The 15805-nt window shown below is 39.6% G+C and overlaps 1 protein-coding gene across 9 annotated transcripts in view; it reads left to right on the plus strand.

The window, feature by feature from the left end:
* Window positions 1-1567: 1567 nt before the first annotated feature.
* Vps13b (vacuolar protein sorting 13 homolog B) overlaps window positions 1568-15805 on the plus strand; it is a 564131-nt gene continuing 549893 nt past the window's right edge. For 8 of the 9 annotated variants that reach the window (XR_007973922.1, XM_052160919.1, XM_052160921.1 and 5 more), the window contains exons 1-3: window positions 1568-2200; window positions 2344-2518; window positions 12450-12593. Coding sequence is in view for 8 of the 9 variants with exons in the window: in XM_052160919.1 (XP_052016879.1) it covers window positions 2372-2518; window positions 12450-12593 (291 nt within the window). In the remaining variant the exon portion in view is untranslated. The remainder of the gene's footprint in view (window positions 2201-2343; window positions 2519-12449; window positions 12594-15805) is intronic. The other variant, XM_052160920.1, reaches the window with a different exon arrangement.

A 15805-nucleotide genomic window follows, 5' to 3' on the forward strand; every position in this document is an offset into this window, starting at 1 on the left:
ATCGCAGATATGATTTCTGAATTCTGAATTCTCTGAATACTCTGAATTCTGTTCTTGTTTTATGCTATTTCCTCTTCTTTGGAGGTAATGAACACACACACACACACACACACACACACACACACACACACACACACACGCACGCACAACAGAGAACTTTCTCCATTTGCTAACACTCACCTACAAAACTCCTACAGCTAATAGTATATTTAATGGTAAGAGTTCTGCTAAGCATCCTGTTCAGAGCTAGACTGAGACCTACTTCTGTAGAATTACTATATATACTAATAGTAATAATATTACTATTATTACCTCATGGTCTTTCAGAAGAGACTTCAAAAATATTTTGTGTTTATGTGAATTGCATTAGAAAGGATAGAGGCTCTTTGGAAAAGCCTACTCACTTGACAAACAATAATAATAAAAAGGAATTAAAGTTATTTTAACTGATCATATAACAACACTTACGGCTTGAAAATGATTAATTTTTAATACAACAAACACGCCGTGTCCAGAGAATGTTTTTAGGCTAGGAATTTGGCACCTTTTCCTGGCTATAAAAGAAAACCTTCATGTTTAGCACACTATATATTATTTTTTGCTAAAACATTTATTGCTACGTATTTTAAGAATCTGAGTAACATCCTGATAGTGTTTTATTAGATTGTCACACACATATATATATTTATGGGATTTTTTTTTTAATATTAAAACTTCTCAGCCTAGTTGCTGTTTGAGTGTTTCGGGTAACAAGAAAAATGTTTATTTTGCTAATTAGGTTTTCATAACACTCACATTACATGGTCATTTATTAAGTCTTTTGAGGAAGCAGCTGCTGTGAATTAGCAACTGCTTGCTGCTTTTTCTGCATGTGAAATCTAATACATTATTTTCACTATTAAAATGAACTTTGGCATTCTCATGAATACCTTTTCTATAGCAACTCCCAATTCTCTCAAGAAACAGTATTTTTTTTTTTAATTTCAAAAGTTTTAGGCATGAGTGGGCACTGAATAACCTATAAAGGAAGACTATTTTCAAGACACTGTGTTTTCTTCAAAAGTTACCCAAAGTTAAGAGAAGCTGGTTTAAAAAAAAGGCAGCATATGCCGGGCTTTTCCATCCACCCAGTCTATGATCTTCTAAGACAGGTGTTCGGAGTTTTTGCTGTTAGCCCATAAGTGACCTACGAAGTATTTATACATCTATTTCATCGTAACATAATCCACACTGGCCTTTAAACGGAATTTATTCCTTACCACTTACTTGGCTCGGGGCTCTTATTTTCACTTTCCCCCAGCTTTTTGGGGACCTCCATATTCGATGGTAAGTCAGACCTCCCCAGTCCACGCAGCTGCGCACGCTACCTAGGGGCTATTTGACCTGGTTTGAGAACGAGCCTGTGTACAGCCTGGCTTAGGCGTACTCTTTCAAGTTGCACACCTCTGATCTCAACTGCGCTCCCAAGTCCATCTTCCCGGCCTTGCAAATAAACTTCAGCCGTACATTTAAATCTTCCGCCTTTCTTAGCTCCTCCCACCTGTCTTTTACCCCCACCCCACCGAACCCCGGTTCCTCTTCCCAGTTCCTCCAGTAGCCATGGGAAAGAACCGCTTCTCAATTTTCTAGGCTTGAAGAACGAAGGTTACTTCTCCCGCCTCCGACTTTCGGCTACCGCAGCCTCTCGGGCGGCATTGGGTCACATCCCGGCCATCGCCGTCTCCCCGCAGCGCCACTTCCGGATTCCCGGTGCCTCCACTTTACCGGTCCGCCCTCCTCACCGAGCGCTTCGTAGAGGTCTTTCCGAACCCAGAGCGGGGGCAGCGGGGATCCCGGCCTAGCCTAGCCGGGGTCGTCCCAGGCAGACGCGCAGGGGCGTCGTTCCCGCCGCGGAAAACTGACGGACGGCGAAGCGGACACACCCGGAAGTGGCGCGCAACGCGTGCGGCGTTTCCGCGGCGGACGCCAGGTACCCGGAGGAGGAGCGCTCGCCGCCGCTCCGTGGCGTGTTTACCTTGGGGGTGCGGCGGCCGCAGCAGCGGGCCTGAAGCCCGCTCGGGTTCTATGGCCCGAGATCCGCCCGCGTTCCGGGAGTCGACCGCCTCAGGCTGGGCTGCGCTAGGGCCGGAGTGAAGGGGGCCGTGCTCTCCTCCCACGCCGGGACCGGCCGCCTCCAGCCTCTCTGCCCGCTCCTGGTCAGGTGAGGCGCGCAGTTAGCGGGGAGGTCGCGGCCGGACCGGGAGGACGCTCCAGGACGGCCTCGCCAGGCTTCCTGAGAAGTGCTTTCCCAGTTGCCGGCTGCCGATTCAGTTACTTACAAAATATCCGTCTTTACCTTTTCAGGATCTGACTTTGACGCCTAATTTTGAAGATGCTGGAGTCGTATGTAACCCCAATTTTAATGAGTTATGTGAATCGCTACATCAAGAACTTAAAGCCTTCGGATCTTCAGCTTTCACTATGGGGTGGGGACGTGGTTCTCAGCAAACTCGAGTTGAAGTTAGATGTTCTGGAACAGGTAAGCTGTGCAGCTGTTATTGGAACATCTTTGTCTTGATATAGCCTGCTTACTATGTTTTGAATGATATGAATTTCCTGTTAGTGTGTTTTGTCTACTGTAGTTAGAGACTTCATTTTATAGAGAAAAAAAAAAATACAAGGCTTTCTGCCTCGTAAGGGCTTATTCTATTAGGATTTCCAAACATTTTTTTGGCTGATAGACATTTCTGTTGTTTTTGTTAGCAGAAATTTTCAGCCTGTTTACTCATTTCTCAAGCGTTGCCAAAATATGCATATGTTACAATGTCATATGAATCTGGGAAACATTACATTCTTGTTCTTCTTTTGGGTCAGTGTAAGAGTGTGAAAGACAGCAAAGGCACACACATGTAAAGTTCTGTTCCTTTTACCACGAAAAGTGACATTACTTATGGGTCCTCAGAGATTGAGTAGATGTAGATTGAGAATGATGGTAAAATTGGAAACTTCTTTATTAATCAATTTTTAGGGTTTTTTTTTTGCATTGAAATGATCTGATGCAAATAATCGACTTCAAAGCTCACATACTCATTAATTCACTTACCACATTTATCAGTGACATATGCCAAGTACTTCTGTTATGCTTGAGGATACACATTATCTGCGGGAGCTCAGGAGCCAGAGAGCAGCTGCTTCGTAGGAGATGAGGGAAGCTTGATCTGATGGCGATGGTTATCAGGGCTTCATAGTGTTCTCTTGTTATTGGATAACCCAGACAAAGCACTAAGAAAATCAGCTCTTCCCCCATTCTTCTGCAGGCATTATTGGATGCCTTTAATATTTTCATTTTAGTGTTTAAAAATGAGAACAAATCCTAAGTATGATGGTTCAGCCTTAAGTATGGATGGGCCTGTGAATTCACCATTGGGATGACGGCAGGGGGTGTCTGTAGCACCCTGCAAGATGCCCGTGTGTCCCCCACACCGCACTCCCAAGACCCTGCTGGGCTTCTGCACGTTCGTGTTCTTCAGGTGCAGTTCTGAACTCAGGATGGTGTTCTGCTGCTGAGTTACATGTCGCAGCACTTAGATCTCTGTCAGGAAGGACGTGTTTGGTTTTAACCTATTGAGCCTCAGCTAAATTAAAGTGCTTTCTGCCTAGCAGCTCCTGGTGCGTTCCTCCTCCTCCTCCTCCTCCTCCTCCTCCTCCTCCTCCTCCTCCTCCTCCCCCCCCTCCTCCCCCTCCTCCTAGTGCTGCTGCTGCTTTGATGAACCCATAGAGCTGAGTCAGGAGCAGCTTGTTCTTTGTGTTGTTGTTGTAGTCCATCATCTAAGATGTCACAGTCAGTAGAGCTTTTGCTTGTTTATAATTGTTGGCTATGAACATTCTCTAGTGTGCATTTTTATAGACATAAGCATTAGTTTCCCTAAAGTTTACCTAGGAGGTAAATGTCTGATTTCAATATGGATTGTTAATAGTTTAACAGTGTATTAATTTACAATCTTAGGGTTTTAAATGTTTCCCAATTTTTCTCCTTCTTGGTATGTTTGTTGCTTTAAATTTTTGGCTTTCTGATGGATGTACAGTGATGTGCCGTTGTATTTTATTTGAATATTTCTAATATGTATTGGCTGGTCATGTGGATATTCTTTTTGAGAATGCGAATATTTGCCTTTCCTAATTGCTGTGTGGGAATTTCTTTTATGTTGCTTTGGCTCTGGGTATTGAACCCAGGAGCTCACACGCACTAAGCCTATGCTCTATGACTAACCTATACCCTAACCCCGTTTTCCTTTGTGCTTAGGGCTGTTCCTATCTTGATTAAGAAACCTTTATTGTTTCTTTTTTTTAATTGTTTAACATTTTTTGTTAGATTCCTTCAGATTGATTGTCTCCATACACTGTCTAATATTATAAATAATGCTGGTTTTCTAATCTTTTAAGCCAGTGTTTTTTTAATGAATATATAATGTGTTAGATACCATCAGTGCTTATAGCTTTTAGTTTTTTTTATTGCACTAGCTAGAAACTCTTAACAAAATGTGGAGCAGATGTGAGGGGACTAGACTTTGTTTTTGAATCGGACAGTTTGTGGGAGTTGGTTCTCTTCTTTACTAGGTGGGTCCTGGGGCTTGAACTGGGGCCATCAGGCTTTGGTGGGCGCCTTACTTCCCTCACCTGCTGAGCCATCTTGCCTACCACGCGCTATTATTTGTTTTTTAGTTTTATGTTTTTAATTTATTTTAGGCATATGAGTGTTTCGTCTGCATGTATTTCTATGTAATACATGTGTTCCTCTTGTCCTTGGAAGTCAAAGAAGGTCCCTGGAGTTAAGGATGATTGTGAGCTACCATGTGGATGCTGCGAACTGAACCTGGCTCTCCAGCTTCAAGTGTTCTTAACCACTGAGCCATTTTTCCAACTCCTGCTATTATTTTTGAAGTGTCTTTTTCTTTTTATAGTTTTTCTAGCTTTTGCTTTATGTATTTTGTGGCTCTCTTCTTGCATATTTTATCTGATCTTCATGAATTGATCTTTTTAATCATTATTAAGTGTCCTGTTAGATCTTTTTTGGTTTATTTGGTGTGGCAATGAGTATATGTGTATGTAGTGTTTGTGAGCATGGCATATGTTTATAAGGTATATGTGCATTTGAGCCTCTGCATATGTGTGTGGGGGCCAGCGGGACACACATATGGCCACTTGTGTCCATGTATAAAGATGGACTTGTGTAGTGCTATATCACTTCCCACCATATCTCTATGCAGAATCTCTACAGAAGCAGGCTATGCCTGCTTATTTATTTATTTATTTATTTATTTATTTTTCTATCTATTTATTTATTTAAAAACATTACTAAGGGATCTGAGCTCAGGTGTGTAGATTTTATTAGTAAGAGCTGTTACTTGGGTAGGGTTTTATGTAGTCCAGGCTGGTCTCTTAACTATTTGTATCTTTAGTAACATTATTTTTCCCTCTCTTATGATGCCTGTCTTGCCTGATAGTAGTATACTTACTTTAGGTTTTTGTAGTTACTATTTGCATGACATGTGTGATGGATTATTTTGTCTACTTGATACACTCCAGCAGAGGGAAGCTCAGTCAGTAATTGCCTTCATCAGACTGGCCGGCATGCCTTTTGGGGCATTTTCTTAATTGCTAACTGGTAGAGGAAGGCCTGGACTGCTGTGGGCAGTCCCATCCCTAGGCAGGTGGGTCTGGTTAGAGAAGAAAAGTAGCCGAGCAGACCAGGGGTAGCAAGCCAGTAAGTAGCACTTCTCCATGGTCTCTGCTTCAGTTCGGTCTCCAGGTTCCTGCCCTGAATTCCTGCCTTGGTTTCTTTCCATGATGGCCTATAACATATAAGCCAATAAACCTTTCCTCTCCAGGTTGGAGTGTTTTATCACAGCAATAGAAAACAAACTAGGACAATATATATTTTGATTTTTTATTTAGGAAGTATTTATTTTGTAGAGAGTATATATTTGAATCCTATTATGTTTTAAACTTGAGAGTCTGTGTCTTGGTTGGAGTATTCATTTATATTTAGTGCTTATATTTATATGGTTGGATTTTCACCTATTTTCAAATTACTTAATGTGTCTTATGTCATTTTTGTTCTTCTAGTGTGCTTTTGCCTTGTACTTTTGTATTAAGTAGTAGAGATTTTCTAATCTTATCTTATTCTTTTGATTCTAAATTATTTTTGAGTTATTGTCTTAGTAGTTCATCTAAGGATATTGAATATATCATCATATGTTGTAATACAGTTGATTGCCACAATTTGAGATTCATGCTAACCACTTCATTTTGTTGTGTGAGTCTTTCTGGGAGGATGGGAACAAACACCCACTTACTTTAGACAGGGACAGCAGACCCAAGAACTGATGCTGCAAGTCTGGCTGGGGCCCTGTGGGTACATTAGGCTCCCTTCTAGGAGTGTCCGTCCCACAGGCACTGCATACTGAAATTCTTACCTTTGAATGGGTGACAGCTCCTCTGTGCCGTGTCTCTGGAGCTCACTGCATAATTTGTAAGCTGTTCCACCCAGAAGTCTGCCCTCTCTCCAGTAATTCTTTATTACTAACCTGTTTATTGTTTATCATCTAACATTAAGAGCTTTCTAATCAAGGTACACTTCGTTAGCTTTTTGAAACTTATAAGTCTAGGAGGAAATGTTTTCATTTGAAAAAAAAAAATAGCCAAGCAAGTCACTGTAACACAGGTCCTCCTCAAAACCACCTTTCTTTCTGCTTTGTTATTTTCCTGGGGAAGCATGAACAGCATCAGTTTAATTGAGGTAGGGTGCTGATCAAAGGAACAGTTGTATCCAAGTCTCGCTTGGTGAACTAGTTTCTTGTGTTTGTTTGCAGGAACATGGGTAAGTGAGGGTTTATTTAGAACAGTGGTTCTTAGCCTGTGGGTCAGGACCCCTTTGCTGGAGTTGAGGGGTCGGGGTCGGGTGGAGGTGAAGCGGTCTAGAACAACTCTTTCTCGGGGTGAAGTCAGATATCCTGTATATCAGACATTTGCATTCCGATTGATTCATAATAGCAAAGTAACAGTTATGAATTAACAACAGAATTTTCCGGTTAGGGTTACCACGACTTGAGGTACTGTATTAAAGCGTCACAAGGTTAGGAAGGTTGACAGCCACTGACTTAGACAGCTGCATCTCTGAAATGTTTCCTCCGGCGTAGGTGACTCATTCCCCAAAGATGTATCCGTGCAGCCCTACACAGTCACAGCTGAGACCACTGGGGCGGAGCCTTGTGTGTGTTCTCAGATTCCTGAGTTGTGAAAGCCGAGGAGCTTCTCCACTTGTCTGGGAGGGTATGTTTCAGTTCAGCAGGAACCAACGCCACACTGCATTCCCGTTTTTAATTGCCTTTCCATTGGAAGAAGAAAGGCAAGTGCCTCAACGTCATTAATAAGCATCTGCTTCCTTGTCGCTTCTGTGTGAGTTTGCTTTACAACCTGGTATTACTTTGAAGAACTCACTTTCATATTCTAACAATGGATCTGTTATTTGTTCCTTATTAATTCGTGTGTCTTGAGTCACATCTTTGATAGTGTACATATTACTAGATAAGGGATGATAGGTCACTGGCTTACATTTACACTGGTGATTTGAACGATGGCCATCTTTTCATGTTTGTTGGCATTTGTACATCTTCTGTGGAGAAGTTTCTGTCAAGTTGTTTATTATTTACTTTTGCTTTTTTGGGACAATGTCTTACTATGTAGACTTGGTTATCCCAAAACTCACTATGTAGTCTTGGCTGTTCTCAAATTCCAAGAGATCTGCCTGCCTTCTGCTCAGGTGCTCAGGTCACAGGTGTGTGCTGCTGCGTGTGGCTCATGCAGCTTTAAAAGGAAGACGGATCGGTAGATAGTTGTTAAATGTTGGAAATTCTCCTTATTCATTAGATATTAACGCCTTTCCAGATACATGTTGTTTTTTTAAAGATTTATTTATTTATTATATGTAAGTACACTGTAGCTGTCTTCAGACACCCCAGAAGAGGGCATCAGATCACATTACAGATAGTTGTGAGCCGCCATGTGGTTGCTGGGATTTGAACTCAAGACCTTTGGAAGACCAGTCAGTACTCTTAACCGCTGAGCCATCTCTCCAGCCCCCAGATATATGGTTTTCATGTATTTTCTCTCACATCTGCTAATTGTTAATGTGGCTCATGATTTTTTTTCTATCCAAAGGTTTTAAGTTTGATGTAAACTTATTTTTATGTTTCTTACCTTTTATGTTCAGTTAATATTTAAAATTTATTTTTATGCTCTTTTTAAAAAGAATACCTCTCCCTCCCCCCGCCCGACCTTCACTTTAACTTATCTAAAAGTAACTGGTCCTGTAGATGAAGCTCTGTGTTTCCTAGGCTGAGACTTGTTCCTCCCGCCTCAACTTCTGGAAAAGCTTGGATTATAGTTAGTTAGAACTAGATTTCTGAGAGCTATTCAGCCCTCCACTTAAATCTTGGCTAGTAATATCCTCTGTCCAGCCACAGACACTGCTCTCTTAGGGGAGTGCCTCTCCCTCCCCTTTCCTTTCCTGTAGCTCTGTTGATCAAGCACAGAGCCTCACAATACTATCTCAGCTTCATCGTGGGCTCTAAGGAGATGTGTAAATACTCCAGTAAAGGCTTATAGCAGTACCACTTTTAAGATGTAGACTTACATTTCAAGAAGTAGAAATAACAGGAATTTGGTTTTGGTTACTTCAAGGTCTAGTTGTTACAATAATTAACATTTATATTTCCCCCTTTTCAAAGTTCATGTATTCTTACTTGTTTATCGCAATACTTTGTCTAAACACTTTGCTGATAATCAGATGATTACTAAATGTTGAATTGGATTTGTACCACGGACATGGCTTGTATGGTTTAGAATTCCATTTGCTAATATAGAGAACTGCTTCTGTTTTCATCAGCTGAGCTAGCCTTCCATTAACACTAAATTCTTGAATTTAATCAAGGTATCTTTTCTCTGAAAACTTCTGATTTGTGTTCATAGATTGTAGCTTTGTTAGACATTTTGCAAATACAGTGTTGCATAAGTTAAGAGGTGCGAGAGGTGGAAACAGTCATTGTCCAAGAAACTACATAGTGGTGTGATTGAAGTCAGTGCTAGAGGAGGAGGACGATGGCCAGCAGCAGTGCTTAATAGCAAGGATCTGGACCTGGGGTGATTTGTAGTCTGTCTTGCCTCCAGATTTCATTTAGTGAAATTACCCAATTCTTCATGCCTCAGATTCTTCATCCTAAAAGGTGGATGAGAGTATTTACCTTTAATTCTTGTGGTTCAATGATTCCATGCAAGAGTCTCACTTACAATTGTGCTTGGTATGCAGTGTTTAGTAATCTCGTGTTGTAAATACTGAGTAGCATATCATCTTGTGTGAGTGGAACTGTATTTGAAGAAGTTATTATTACATTACATTATTACATTACATTACAATATAATATTATTATATTACAGTAAGCTTTCTGTAATAAAAAAGACTTGCAACAACCAAACTTTAGTAGTCTGGCTTTAGGCAAACAAAACAAAACAAAACAAAAAACAAAAAAAAAGTCGGGCGGTGGTGGCGCACACCTGTAATCCCAGCACTCTGGGAGGCAGAGGCAGGCGGATTTCTGAGTTTGAGGCCAGCCTGGCCTACAAAGTGAGTTCCAGGACAGCCAGGACTACACAGAGAAACCCTGTCTCGCAAAACCAAACCAAACCAAACCAAACCAAACCAAACCAAACCAAACCAAACCAAACCAAACCAAACAACAACAACAACAAAAAACCCCCTGAAACAAACAAAAAACCCCACTGGTTGTAGTCTTACATTCGAATCCACACTTATATGATAGCGATAGTCATACTGTTAGTATTCCTTAGCATCCTTAGAATGGGTTCTGTATGAGAAAGGCAGAGTTTCATCACTTTATAAGAAATGAATTGGTTAATACTCAAAACTATTATTCTTCTCCAAAAGTTGCAGATAATGAGAGTCATGTGAGATGGTTTGTTCAGTAAGACTGGCTTAGTATTTGACAGAGACAGGATTTGAGTCCATCTGATGGTTCCACAGCACTGGTTTCAGCCACTTGCATGTACTGCCTATGTTTAGCTGTATTTTTATTATGTTACTGAAACAAGTATGCAAGCAAAAAACATATGTTTCTTAGTTATTAAATTTACAAATAGCTGCAGTATTATGCAGATATAGCAAATATAGTTTTTGAATTGTCAAAAAATCTTGTCTAGAAGTGAGATTAATATGAAGTAATTTTGGTCAAGTTTATGTTTACTTTTTAAACTTTTGCCTAATAATAGTGGACAGTAATTGGAAGCATTTCAAATGATGACCTCATCATATCGAGGTTGAATATTTAAGCAGGTGCAACGAAGTAGTTCATGAAGTTTGTGTTTTGTTAGGTCAGTCTGTCTGGAGGTAAGCCTCTTTTTCCTGCTTGTTTTAGGAAGATTTTTTTGAGGTATATTGTTTGAGATTTAAGAAGAATGTCATGATGGGATAGCTCAGGTTTTGCTGTTAACTCCTTCTGTAATTGCTGCTACACCAGCATCTATAAGTCTGTAGTATTTATCCCAGATGGTGGGCTGTTCTTATTAGGCAGAGTAGGGAACTGAAGCCTGGATAATTTAGATAACTTTTTAAATGTGACTTGTGCAGCACGTTTAAAAAATAGTTTATTATTACATGTAGTTAAACAAGTTTATTGTGATTTTAAGTAGAAGTAATGCTCTTGTTTTTTTTAAAATAACTTTTCTTTAAGAAATGAGCTTTTTTATTTATTGAATGCCATCTTCATTTACATTGCCAGTGGTAAAACCTTTCCCAATTTCCCCCCTCCCCAAAGACCCCCAAGCCCTCCTCCCACCCCCTGCTTCCTAGTATATGCCCCTCCACCCAACCCACTTCCGCCTCCTCCCCCCCTCGATTTCCCTTTGTTGGGGCATCTATTGAGCCTTCACAGGACCAAGGACCACTCCTCCCACTGATGCCCAACAAGGCATTCCTCAGACATTTTTGACTGGAACCATGTGTACCCCTTGGTTGATGGTTTAGTCCCTGGGAGCCCTGGGGTGTCTGGGTAGCCAACATTGTTGTTTTCCCGTGGGACTGTAAACACCTTCAGCTTCTCCGGACGACCCTCTAGGTCCTCCATTGGGGACCCCTCTCACTCCCCGCCCACCCAGTCCAATGGTTGGCCGCTAGCATTTGCCTCTATATTTGTAAGGCTCTGGCAGGGCCCCTCTGGAGACAGCCATGGCATGCTCCTTTTGGTATATGCTTCTTGTCGTCCATAGTAGTGTCGGGTTTGGTGACTGTTTATAGGATGAATCCCCAGGTAGGGCAATCTCTGGGTGGCCTTTACTTCAGTCTCTGCTCCACACTTCATCTGCTTTATTGCTCCTGTGAGTATTTTGTTCCCTTTTTTAGAGAAACCAAAGCACCCTCACTTTGTCTTGAGCTTCCTGTGCTGGGTGATTTGTAACTTGTTTATTTTCAGTTTTTGGGCTAACATTCACTTATTAGTGAGTGCATACCATGTGTGTTCTTTTGTGATTGGGTTACCTCGCTCAGGATGACACTTTCTAGCTCCATCCATTTGCCTAAGAATTTCATGAATTCATTGTTTTTAATAGCTGAATAGTACTCCGTTGTGTGTATATACCACAATTTCTGTATCCATTCCTCTGTTGAAGGATATCTGGGTTTTTTTTCACCTTCTGGCTATTATAAATAAGACAGCTATGAACATAGTGGAGCATGTGTCTTTATTACATGTAGGAGCATCTTCTGGGTATATGCCCAGGAGTGGTATAGCTGGGTCCTCAGGTAGTATTATTTCTATTTTCTGAGGAATTGCCAAACTGATTTCCAGAGTGGTTTTACCAGCTTGCAATCTCACCAACAATGGAGAAGTGTTCCTCTTTCTCCACATCCTCTCCAGCATCTGCTGTCCCGAGTTTTTCATCTTAGCCATTCTGACTGGTGTGAGGTGGAATCTCAGTGTTGTTTTGATTTGCATTTCCCTGATAACTAAGGATGCTGAACATTTCTTTAGGTGCTTTAGAGCTATTCAAGTTTCCTCAGTTGAGAATTCCCTGTTTAGCTCTGTGTCCCATGTTTTAATAGGGTTATTTGACTCTCTGGAGTCTAACTTCTTGAGTTCTTTGTATATGTTGGATATTAGCCCTCTATTGGATGTAGGGTTGGTAAAGATCTTTTCCCTATCTGTTGGCTGCCATTTTGTCCTATTGACCATGTCCTTTGCCTTACAGAAGCTTTGCAGTTTTATGAGGTCCCATTTGTCGATTCTTATTCTTAGAGCATAAGCCATTGGTGTTCTCTTCAGGAACTAAGAAATGAGCTTTTATATGAGAATAAAAACACAAGTATTTACTAACTTCTTTTTAATATTTTGTGTTTTAAGGAACTGAAATTACCATTCACTTTTTTAAGTGGCCATATCCATGAACTGAGAATTCATGTACCATGGACAAAATTGGGCTCAGAACCTGTGGTAATTACCATCAATACAATGGAATGCATCTTGAAACTTAAAGATGGAATACAGGTAAGAAACTGCAGAACCTAGTTGCTAATATTATTACTTTCCATAGTAATCTGATTTGACATATCTTAGCTTTGGTGGTATGTCCACTCTCAAATAAATACTTATTTTCTACACGTGTCTATGAAAGTAGCATGATTTACAAAAAGATGTTCTTAAATTTGGATAAAATATCTAAAGGATGTTTTTATATAAATTTTGATTAGTTAGTCATAGCCCTTTGTACTAGGGATCATGTAAATTTCTCATTACCTATATACAGAATAAATGAGAGGACTGATCAACTCCAGTTTTCAATGAGATTTTTACTAGTTGATCTAATTCTAGTCAAAATTGGTAAAAGTTAAAAAATTGTTTTGAATTTTTTACAGAGGTCGTATATGACTTTTTACTTACATGACATATCTAGATCAGACAATTGATCTTTTTAGGGAAGATGAAGAGACATCCATCTTTATACCAGATTTCATTGTTTTTGAAGGCTTGTTTTCAGAATCATATTTTGTGTGAGCTAAGGTTTTTAAATTAAGTTTACTTATTTGTTTGTGGGAATGTGTGTGTGCCATATGCCCATATGAAGGTCAAAGGCCAACTTGTGGGAATTGGTTCTCTCTTTCCACCTTGTGAGTCCCAGGGATTGAACTCAGGTGATTAGATCTGGTGGCAGATACTCTTACTGGTTGAGCTGTCTTGCTGGCTCAAAGTCATTCAGTCAGTCTGTCTATTGTGTCTGTTAGAGATTTTGCAAAGTTAACAGTATTTGCTTTAAGCAGTATCAGCCTAAGATCTATGAATTTAGGGAGGAAATAGGTTAGAATATTAGACTTCTGTGAAAAAAATTTTTTTCCCACTTACCCTGCAGTAACGTGCCTGTGCCATTCAGTTTGGTTGCTGCTTCCTCAGCACTCTTGGTCTGTATTCTTACTATTCTCTGAGACAGGAGCTTGCTTTGTAAGCATAATTGGCCTTGAGTTAACCTTTGTGCTGGGACTCTACTTGGGTATACTTGCTCTACTATTGTCTGATTGCTTTCCAGTCTTTAGAGTATGATTGAAATCCCATTTTATAAGAACTATAAAATGATTTTAGTTTATCTTAATAGAACTTTAATTTCTGTGAAATTAGGTTTATTTATGAACTATTAAAATTATTTTCTATTTGAAGTAGATACTTTGTTAGAGTAACTCATTGGACTCCTATCTATCTATCTATCTATCTAAGCTTTGATTTCAAGTCTGTATTATCCACTCTTACTTTAATAATGAGATTCTTGGAATAATAGGCCAATGTTACATTCTCACAAAAATTTATCTTGTGAACGTCTAGTATTTGAGATTTATTTACAAATCTGCAGCTAGTTATATTGCCACCTAGTTTCCCTTTATAGTTATATTTTGTAATTAATAGTTCTTGACCAATCATCTTGAATTTAAGATTTTTGAATTTAATCATTACTTGAATTTAAGATTTTTTTTAAAAAAAAATCTGGACATGGCTAGACCATCCATGTGGTACTCTACAGTAAAAGAAAGAAAATTACCCTGACACTAAGTATTTTTTCAGTGGGAAAGTAGAAGGTTCAAGACCAGATGTCCTATAAGACACACATTTTAAAGAAGACAGATGGCAACTAATTGCAGATGGTATGGCATCAGATCTGTAGTAGGCAACTTAGTGCAATCTACAACTAGTATTTGATACTGGGCCATGCAGATGGCCCCTGCAGGAGTGATGGGATTCCTTGCTTGCACAGTATTTAAGGTTTGAATTTTGTGGTATGTTCAACAAAGGGTCCACTTCATAAGCAAACCACTCTCAAAATAAGTGTATCTTACAAATGTTTAAAATTTTTGGGGAGAAAGAATTTTTGAAAATAGCATTTGACATTTGGAAAAATTATTTAGCATTATACAGCTCTGGAGAGTAATGCTCAGGTTTATGTTAATTGGAATTAAAGTTTGACAAAAATCATAATTGAAATGACATTTTCATGATATTTAAAACTATTTTCAGGCTTTAAGCTTTGATTAGTAGTCTGTAATAAAGTTAAAAAATCCTAACTGTGTGTACAACTGAAGGACTCCAACCAAACAAAGCTTCATACAAGAGAGGACTTGGGAAATTAAAGTTAGAAAGCAGGTACTGGATGGCATGCATAAGGAAACATTAGTACTAAAGTCTGGCTAGGAGCTGGCAGAGCCTTAATTGAGGCTGATGTGCAAACCCATTGTTATGAACTTTACTAGGGAGGCTTGGCTAGTTTTAGCTAGTTTTCTAAAGCCTGTGGATTGCTTACTGGGCAGTGACCTGAGAGCCTTACTGAGAGAAAGAGATGTCTAGTGATTCATAGCAAACAGGGTTGTAATCAACTGCCCTAACATGTATTTGTAATCGATTATAATTACAAGACCTTTTTTGTTTGAGTTTTAGGACAGAGTTTCTCTGTGTAGCCTGGGTGTCCTAGATCTACCTGCCTCTTCCTCCCAAGTGCTGGGATCAAAGGCGCGCAGCACCACTGCCAGGGTACACTGCCACTACCCGACATAATTACAACATTTAGAGGCTGTGAAAGGAAACACCTTGTATTAGGTAAAATGAAGACTACCTTGCTGTTCCCTCAAAACTGTTTTACATTTAGAAACTTCATTAGTAATGCATTTAACTCTTTCCGGTTTACTCTCACTTACTGTGTCAGGCATTGTCCCTACCTTTAAATCCTTTGGAGTTGTTACTTTTGACTTATTTTTTTTTCTCTTTTTGAACATTACATAAGAATTTGATTTATGACATATTAGGAATGCTCTGGTGTAATCTAATAAAGTTCCGTGGACACAAAACTCAAGAATTGAAACCGTATAATAGCTTACATGGTTTTTGTCTAAAACTTAACTCTGGTTTTTGTACCACCTACAAAGTAAGTATTTAAAATCTGTTTGTTTGAGATAGGGTATCACTATGTAGCCCTATCTGTCTTTAGAACTTGCTATGTAGAGCGATCTTGAACTCTCTGAGATCCACCTGTCTCAGCCTTCCTAGTGCTGGGATTAACAGCTTGTGCCACTAGATTTCCTCACATTTAAAATCTTTAAACTTAAAAAATGCAGTCATTTGTAAAGCTGTCTATAGAATTAACTTTATTATTAATAAGGTTGAAGAAATCATTTTAACCTACATCAAAGCTCCAAAATGGTACACTTTTTAATATTTTTAATAAA

The sequence above is a fragment of the Apodemus sylvaticus genome, chromosome 17 (genome assembly GCF_947179515.1).
Source record: "Apodemus sylvaticus chromosome 17, mApoSyl1.1, whole genome shotgun sequence".
Classification (NCBI taxonomy): Eukaryota; Metazoa; Chordata; class Mammalia; order Rodentia; family Muridae; genus Apodemus; species Apodemus sylvaticus.